Raw genomic sequence first — 9,556 nt, 5'->3', positions numbered from 1 at the left:
AACCTAATTCAAAAAAACCAAAATACTGATTATAAGCTAGCTTGCATAAAGTAAAACTGTCATAACTTACTCAACCTAGAAAAATACATGAGCTCACATAAAAAGTAGATTTTAAAGAAATTACCTTTTCATAACAGCACCTCGAGTTAACCATCTCACTCCATGAATCCTCAATAATAATGTCTAGGGAAAAATTCCTCCATCAGTTTCTTCAATTCTTCCCTTCGCAAGGATGAGTCACCCACCCATTCTCGTACTTTATTTGCAAACTGATCCACGAGTTTACACTCACCAAAACACTCACATATATCTTTGACGACTAGGGCCTCTCTATGGGCTATGCAATGAACGCCCACAAGGTGTGGCACTTCCCTTCGCAGCATTGCAATCAAGCCACTATTTGCTCCAACCATTGCTGCTGCCCCATCTAACCCCATAGCTATCATTTTATTCAAAGGCAATTCCAACTCTTTCAACACATTTTGTAATCCTTCATACATGGTATGAGCTTTTCCATCTTTTACACCCACTAACTTGACAAATTTGGTTACAACAGGTCCATTTCCTCCTTTTGTCAAGAAAGAGATGTACAAAATAAGATGTTTTTCATATCTGCGGTCTGTACTTTCATCTACCAATATTGAGTACACCGGGCTTTTTAGAATTTCTTCTTTGAGCTTTTCCCAATAAACCATATAAATGGCTGAAAGAAACTCCTTTCCCGTGGCTGGATTTATGTAAGCAGAATACTCACAAGACAAGGGCATATTCGGAGTCCTCATGTACATGTGGAACCTACACTCATCAGCAAAAGCTTCTAAGGACATGTCTTTTTGAGTTGCGTGATACATGATTTGGATTATACTAATAATCCTTGATTTCTCACTATCAACTCGTAACTCAATATGCTTCTCAATGCTTATCATCTTGTCCTTCTCAATGAAAGCTTTGCGCTGCTTTGCTTGCTTGTGCGACTCGGAAGCATCATGGATAGCTAATGCTTGCTTTTGGACTGTTGTACTACCAAGCTTTGCATATGGATTATTCATGCTCATTTCCGTACAAATAGAGCATTTAACTCTCTCCCTCCCCTCCTCGTCAAACATTGAGTATGACCATGGATACAACAACTTCCATGTAGGAACAAAGGTGCGCAAATAAACTCTCTTTCTACCCCCATCTACTGCTGTACTTTCCCCATCTTCAAAGCCTTCCTCATGCACTCGTACACTTTGTGTAACTATGCCCATTTGCTCCAATAGACGTTGGCGTTTATCTTTTTTGGGCCTTCCCATCTACCTAATGATTCATGCATCCCCAATTACTATTGCATCAGACACGATACTCAAAATAGTTATTATCATAACCTTATAACAAAGAAGCTGAAAACAGTAAATTAATGTGTACACAGTACTAGAAAAGAGGCCTCACCTGGTAAAAAAAGTGAGAAAGAGTAAAACTGCAGCTAAATAATGCTCTTCTCGGAGTCTAGTGTCACTAATTGGATAGCTTCAAAATCACACAAGATGTCCCTCAAATCTGTAACATTCAACAAAAGGTTCACACTTTCTGTGGGTGCGTGAATTGCCATTACATTATGGTTACTCATGCAGATCACATTATTCAAGGTGCAGACATCATATTACAAAGCAAATGGAGAGACATGACGATGCTATCCATAATCCAAACATTAATTTGCAGGAAATTTTAGCCACTTGCCTTTTTGCACGAGCGTCCCAAATCAAGTGAATAAAAAGAAAGATGAGGGAATCATCAATAGTGCTTGCCTACACCATAGCAACGAATTTTGATCAGAGCGAATTAATTGGAAGGGATCCAAGTAATAATTACATTAACTTTGCTAAAACAAACATTCCACTAAACATGCATAAAATCCCATCTGCATCTTACCTTAACACAGGCCACAGAGTCGATTGAGCAGCCCTTCAAAAGATGCTCCAGCGTGAGCTCGATAGATCATAGAGTAAGAATTAAACTAGTCGAATGAACACTTCATCTCCTTAAAGATTCTCCCCTGCATGAGATTGAGAATCGAGATGGCTGTTTTGCAGAGAAATATATCTCTGTTTGAGTCTGTATTCCAGTGCAACGTGACTCGTGAGCTTGCCCAAAAACTGATATTACATAATACAATTTACAGATTCGAATTTCGGTAATACAGAAAGCTTTACCTTGATAATTGATTCACAGCTTAGAGCTATCGCTCTCACTAGTACCTCGCGCTGTGTCGAGATCTGTTTTCTCACAAATGGACAAAAGGATCGCTGATTTGCTCGACGCTCAGTGCTCACGAGTCACATTCTCCTCAGTTACACCATGCAAATTTGCAAAATTCCCTCTTTCTGTCGTGTTCATCGCCAAACAGTTCTATTACCAGGCTCCAGGCTCGAGAGTCGACCTCTTCCCCCCTCGACAAATCCACTTGCTGTACCCCCCTGAGCCCTCTCCTCTGCCCTCAAATCCTCGACCGATATCTTACCTCCAGAGTCCAGGCTCCAGGCTCTCGACCTCCTCTTCCCCCCTCGACAAATCCACCTGCTGCCACCTCCACCGAGACCACCTCCGCTTAGAAGTCCTGGGCAGTGGGACCTGCACCGTTGGCCTTCCCAAAGCCTGTGGCTTAAACACGTTACACCACCTTCACTGAGTCCTCGGACCTCCTGCACATATGCGTCCTCTTTAACGACGCGCGAGTCGCTTCCGTAACCCGTTCCTCTGGAGTCTGAACCTCGCCACGCTTTCACGAAAGCTCGAAGCCTCACACAGGTTTTCTACTTTAGTGGGTTTCTAGAGATATTTCAGGGGCTGGAGTAGGAAGTAGGAGACATCGGCATGCCGCATGGATATAGAAGGCTGAAGCCTGCTGCCTCACTTCAGCAAGGAGGTTGCCGAAAGCCTAGCATCACGCTCTGCATTCCTGTGCTCCTGAGTCCTCTCAGCTCTGAGCCCTCTCGTCGAAAGAGTTCTGAGTATGTTCGTCTGATTATCGTCACTCGTGGATGGCGCCGGGCGGCTTGCTCAATGCTTTCAACTTTGCACCTGTGACCTCCACTTGGTCTCGACTCTCATCTTCTTGACTCACGTGGTCAGGACTCATGGTCCGTCACCTGTGTACAAGAAATAGGGGATTCGAGAATCGGGAACTTGGAACTTGAAAGTTGAAGTTGAAAGCAGAACTTTCGGGCCTCAAGACCAGGGTCCAGAGTACAGACCGTTCGAACTTCGAACTTCGAAGTTTGACGCGATACTGGTGACTCGTGAGAGCTCGTGAGTCGTGAACTTCTATGGATAATGGGATATCTCTCTCGAGTCTCTTGATCCAGCAGCCAGCTTGCAGACGATCCTGATTCCTAAGAGTCTACTGTCTCCTCTGTGACGCAGGACGAGGTGAAGGCATTCTTTGAGTTCGATGTGCATGAGCAAGCTGCAAGAAGGCAGAAACGTGACGGAATGCATGGTGGAACGAGGAGTCAGGACGGTGACTGTGCAGTGTGGAATCCCAATAACCACTCAGTTTAAGGAGCTATTTACTATTTAGTAAATTAGTTTTAAGTTTTAACTACCTACTACCGGGCCACAACTTCCTGCAATCATCAACTTGACAGCTTGAGCCTTGAGCCAATGATTTTTAATTTCTTTATTTATTTTATATAATTAATAATATTTAATCTTTAAAATTTTGAAGGTCAAAAATATGTCCGCCCTTCTTTTGAAGGCCTATAATAAGTGTGTCCTTCTTTTGAAACATAAAAATAATAATCCCCTTCCATTGTGAAGGATAACTTAAACATCATAATTTCATTTGAATGTTAAAAAAAATTCTCTCCTTCTGAGTTGAAGGATAATTTCAAAAATCACGATTCTTTTGAATGGCTTAAAAAAATTTACCCTTCTCTATAAGGGTAAACCCCCCTTTGAAGGGTGTTGCAACCTTCAAATTTGAGGGCTGCTTAGAAGACTCAAGAAGAGCTTGGAGTTCGAGGTCCACAGTCAAAGGTGCAGCATCAAGAATTCCTCCAGAAACCTTCTCTTTCCGAGGTGTCTTTTTCTTTTTCTTTTTTTTATAAAATCCACGCGAGGGAGCTTCAGGCTTTCTTTTCTTTTCTTTTCTTCCTCCACACAGAGCATCACCGAAGCTATGATACGAGTGAAACCAAAAGGTAATTATCTTTCACACAAATTCACCACTTAATCAATTGGAGAAGAAGAACACAATCACACCATGAAAACGACAGTAGACTAGGTACAATCTCCCCCCCTAGATGAGTGGCTCACGCTTCCTCATCTAGAGTATTTATGATATTTATGATATTCCTCTCTTCCAAAATGAGGGATTTGCTTTACATAGCCATCTTTGGGCCCAAAATTGAATTATGTCCACTCCAAAATATATTGCTCAAATTTGCGATAATAAAGAAATACAAAATTGGCCCATGGCCATAAATAATGCGCTGTGCGACACCTCGATCGGTACACTCGCACTAACTCCAATCCTCGCTATGAGTTCCATCACTTATACTCAAGCCACCAATTACATTAGTTATTAACAATTGATTGAACGAATCACCGAATTAACCGATCCCAACATAACCGCTCTCAAAGCACAATAATCAAGCACAACACCAATAACACTAGCGACATCAGTATTAACATGGAGTCACCCACAATACTGAAGCTAGTCAGGCGTCCCCAACTAACCACACAAAGTATCCACTAGGACCCCCGCCACGTCCAGTGCGCTCCTATGGAGTACTTTGCCATAGTCACACTTGACTAAAATAATAATATCCTAAGCAAGATATATCAAAAATATAATTTCCGTAACAGATGGCCTATTAGTAGCCCATGCATTGGTCTGATCGGGATCTTGCGTGGAGGGCTGATACTTTGATTGCGTCCATGCGATGTTATATTTGGGAAATTGTTGAGTGGGTTCTAGAGTAGTAGAGAGCGTGGGTGTTTGTGCAGTGATTTCGTCCTACGATGACGTGGAGTCGAGATTGTTTGAGGAGTACTTGGACCATGCGGGTTATTTGGAGGCGCTACTTGGGGTGGAGCTTGTGCAATGAGTGCGTGTAGGACAGGATCAAGGGGAGCCCTATTTCTCTAATGTATTTGATGATTTGTTGATTGATGCTCTATGCAAAAGCAAAGATGGTGTTTGTGAAGTTGATGCTTGATTTGTTGGTATTGATTCAAGGATGGACACCAAGGAATCTTTGCCGAAGACAGTAGTTCGATAGAAGAGAAAATAGTGCCATTGAGGATCACAGAGCCTATATTCCTTGACTTCGTGAGGCTCTCTATACCCTACAAGGATGGTCTTAATCACTCAAACTTGTAGCTTATTTTGATATGCCGGTGGGATAAAGGAGTGCGCAATGGAGTCACTCGAAGGAGCACATAATTCGAAGGTTAGTAGTACCAAAGGGTCTAGGGTATTGCTCCCACACAGCTATGATAGATCCGATTTTGGATGTAGCATGTGGTTGCTACTATGGCTTCCTCCCACAAATTGTTAGGCAATCACGGGAGCTGTTCATAAGCGTTTTGTTTTTGTATTCCACAATGGAATTTTATCGTAGGTGATTTGGGATTGTCAGGCATTGTTGTATTTCTTTTTCAAGATAGTATGTGCAAAACTGGTTGGAAGTATATTCGCGACTGTTATCTGATTAAATGTTTGAAAATGAAATGGTAGTTGGTTTTCTACTAACTGCACATGCACAAATTCTAATTGTTTATCTTTAAGGAAAGACACAACTATAAATCGTGTATATTCATCTGTGAAGGCGACAAAATATCTATTGTTTAATAGTGATTTCATGGGTAGTTCACAGAGATCAGAGTGGATAGTGTAAGCGACGAGTGGTTTTTTGTGCATTGTGTTGGATACTTTGTTCTTGAAAGTTTTCCATAGATAGCATCCTCACAAATTGAGAGGAGACCTGTGGATGTAAGATCATAGTTTTGAGCTAAACTATTTTTCAAAATGTATTTCATGGTTTGGAGATTCAAATGGCCGAGTTGATAATGCCAAATTAAATTTTTATACGATTGAGTGATTTAATATTTGGCCTTGTGTACTTTGTGGGTTGGATAGGGCGGCCGGCTTAGGAAGTATAACCATCCATACTTTGGATAGGTTATAACATACAGTGGACCCGAGGGTAGTCGATCACGGATAACACAGTGAGTGATGGAATTCAATGGTTGTGTCAGGGTCAGTGAGTTTACTCAGAGAGAGAAGGTTTTTCACCATTTGTGGTACATAATAGCTGTTGCCAATGTTGACGGTGTTTCCATAAGGGAGTTTAGTGTGTATGTTGCCAACACCGATGGCTTGTTGGATGCCAATAGGCCGAATCAAATTTCGATTGGGCTTTCTAAGGTTTTGTAATTTCAAATCCATTCAATCTTGAACGTGAGATAACCGGTAGTGCCCATTTCTAAAATCCAAGTGGATTTGAGTGATTTACGTAGATGGATGGTAGAATAGGCAAAATACACATCCTTTAAGGATGGGAGAGGAAATGGATTGACGGTCATCATCGTAAGGGGTAGGAGGTTGGCTATCGAAATTAGATGCATAGTTATCACATCACATGAACTTAGATTTGCCTTTGTTTTTGGGATTAAACCAACAATCATGTGTATTGTGACTTTTCTTACAAATCTAATATTGTGGTTTGACAAGTCGAAAATTCCAATTTTGTGAAGGTCGTTTGGATTAGCATTTTGTGTATTGATTCAAATTTCGACCCAGTGGGGATTTTGCATTGAATAATGATTTAACTTGGAATTCTAAAATTTCATGAATCGTGGGTACATAGCAAGGTTTGGAGAGATGTAGATGCAATGGATTGTATAGAACCACACATCGCTTGTTCTTGTTGTATTGTAGGGATAATAAGCGGGATAGTAAGGTTGGCTTTGGTAATTCGTGTGATTATAAAAAGTTGCCAAGAGGGTGGCAACGATGCCAGGAGTAGTATTGATTGGACTTCGTGTTTGAGAACGAGTCCAGAGAGGTCAAATCGTCCATTGAAGTCTGCCAGGTTTGAAGAAAGTTTGGACATATGGTTTCATTAAGTTTGCAATTTTGAGACCGAACATCTCTGTGCTTGTATGTTTGCTCTGATGTGCAGTGGTCAAAAGTTCTCACCGTCCTTCTCCATGTAGAGGAAAATGTCTAGTGTAGCATTCAGGCCTTTCTCTTTCCAATTGGAGATTGCCCGAGCGTTAGCCGCCACATTAGGGTCAGGATAGAGAGTCATGCTATTAGTGACTTGAACATGTCAAGTTTGTGCAATAGGAGCTCCATGGTATGGCTGATAGTTCTTGTTGTTGAGTTTATCGACCTTATAGGTTCGTGTCTGGTGTGCTTTCGTGACAGGCTAGTGAGTCTAGGCCGGGCTCCTAAAGGATCGATGATACTATATGTACTAGTTTGGAGTGTCCTTTAGTTAACGCTTTTTGCATTTTCATATGTTTTGATTTATTTATGCTCTCATTTTAATATTAACAACAACGCCTATGAGACTCTCATTTCCGATTTGCTGAGCGACGCTCAAAATGGCAAAGGGAGCTCGAGGTCACAAGAGTTCTTCGAATCTATGTACGCTTGGTTTGGTGCTCATGCTCACTTTGTCGCTTGTCTTGCTGGTGTTGCTAGCGCTGGGGATTGTGGCCGTCCCAGCAGGCAGATCCTCCCCACAAGGAACCAGCGGGGCCGCGGTTTCTTTGCGCTTACCAGCCATGTCCATCATACAGCATGCGATCAAGTATATGCGATCCTTCCCTTCTCCTCAGCTAATGTTAGAGGCCGACGTTGTGAAGGTCTCGTTTGCTGGCGCCTCTTCTTGCACTTTTGGAAATATAACCGGTAGAAGCAATGTCTCGTAATTACATCGTAATTTCGAAGAGTGTCGCCAATGTGCTTTTAATTCAGCCTTGATAGCTGACATCATGTGACAGGCGATACTGTATTTAATTCGGAAGAGGCAATAAATTTGTAGCCAATCGTTACTATTCTCATGTGACTTCAACACTCATATCCCTTCTGTTCCACCCTTGTCCTTCCAAAATGTAATTTTCAAAGAGGTTACACAATGGTTTTACTGGAATGCTCATAGCTTAGAAGAGGACTTATTGTTATTATTTTATTGAATGCACAAAGCTCTGATTTTATTGATCTAGCAGAATTCACATTTGCTCTCTTTCGCAAAGATCTGTTTTTTGGAAGTATGCAGATCAGATGGCATCCATGTTCTAAAAGAGTTTTGCTTTAATTAAAATAACCCCCCATAGATATTGACGAAAGAGAAGTTCATTATGTGTTGGAAACTTGTTGGCAAAGTACTTTAAACTCATAATGGCTGAATCATGCACAAAACACGGTCTTATAGACATATAATTATTGATGTTTGAAAAATAAGTACTTGGTAGACTCTTATAATCTGCCCATAAACACATAGAAGTGTCTTTCTTCTTGACCAAAAACGCCTGTGCACCTTATGTCACTAACTAGGTCGCACTTATCTAAAAGGTATTCTTGAAGTTGCCACAGATCCTTATAATCTATGCATAAAGTTGAATAAACGCATAGAAGTGTCTTTCTTCTTGAGGAGAAACACCCGTGCACCCCATGTCAGTTACTGTTCCACACTTGATCTAGTAGCATGTATTCCTGAAGTTGCCACACATGTACCCGAGGTGACTTTTACTAGGTTACACTTGATCTAGTTGGAGATATTCACCTCATCATGGCTGAGTTTGCCCTGCACCTCCAGAGTGCTGACCTCAGTACGAAGACTTTGTATAAATGGATGCTCAAGTATGTGTGGGTGTGTGGATTTTTATGTGATAGAGCATATGTTTATACTATGTGTAAGAAATCCTAGATTTACTATATTTAGAAATGTGCTAAGGAACAGAAAGGAGACTGAAATTAGAGAACAAGGAATAATTGTATTGCTTGAGTGTCTGTAGTGTAGCTGTAGTGTGTCATCCATACAATTGGGCCTCTCTTATATAGAGAGTGAAGAGTCACACATGAAAAGGTGTGTACTCCAAAGTGTATGTGCATGAAGAGGTGTGTACCCCTTGTGAAGGGTGTGACCCTTGATGAGAGGGTACATTACAATAGGAGTGTCTCTTCAATAGAATGTCTCTTGTGAAGGGTTGTGCCTTATAGGAAGTGTCCCGTCGAAAGGGCATACCCTTCCACAAGTGTCCATTCATCAAACCATCCATAAGTCTAAGGTATAGAGAAAGGAATACGTCACAGATCGTGACATCCCCTCCCACTCAAAATAAGACCCTGGTGGAGATAATGAACTGATGTAGAGAATATCACGGTAAATTCTGAAAATACTGCTGTAAAATGTCAGGGTACTGCTGTTGGGATATCTCAAGGTGTATGCCTCAGGCACACCTTATGTTTCTATGTGTGAGTGCTAGAGGCACAGTTAGGTGCCCACAAGCACAGTTAGGTGGTGGAAAAGCCACATAGGATGATTGAGTGAATCTAGGA

At 41.5% G+C, this 9,556-nt stretch overlaps 1 protein-coding gene across 1 annotated transcript in view; it reads left to right on the top strand.

Annotated features, from left to right (window-relative positions):
• The first annotated feature begins 7,507 nt into the window (after window positions 1–7,507).
• LOC147899777 (putative prolyl 4-hydroxylase 10) overlaps window positions 7,508–9,556 on the top strand; it is a 48,543-nt gene continuing 46,494 nt past the window's right edge. The window contains exon 1 of the mRNA XM_087377020.1: window positions 7,508–7,805. Coding sequence (XP_087233146.1) covers window positions 7,597–7,805 — 209 coding nt within the window. The 5' untranslated portion in view covers window positions 7,508–7,596. The remainder of the gene's footprint in view (window positions 7,806–9,556) is intronic.

The sequence above is a fragment of the Dipteris shenzhenensis genome, chromosome 7, assembly GCF_047967505.1.
Source record: "Dipteris shenzhenensis isolate YYH24624 ecotype China chromosome 7, Dip_SZ_1.0, whole genome shotgun sequence".
Classification (NCBI taxonomy): domain Eukaryota; kingdom Viridiplantae; phylum Streptophyta; class Polypodiopsida; order Gleicheniales; family Dipteridaceae; genus Dipteris; species Dipteris shenzhenensis.
This window is presented reverse-complemented; position numbering and strand designations above follow the sequence as displayed.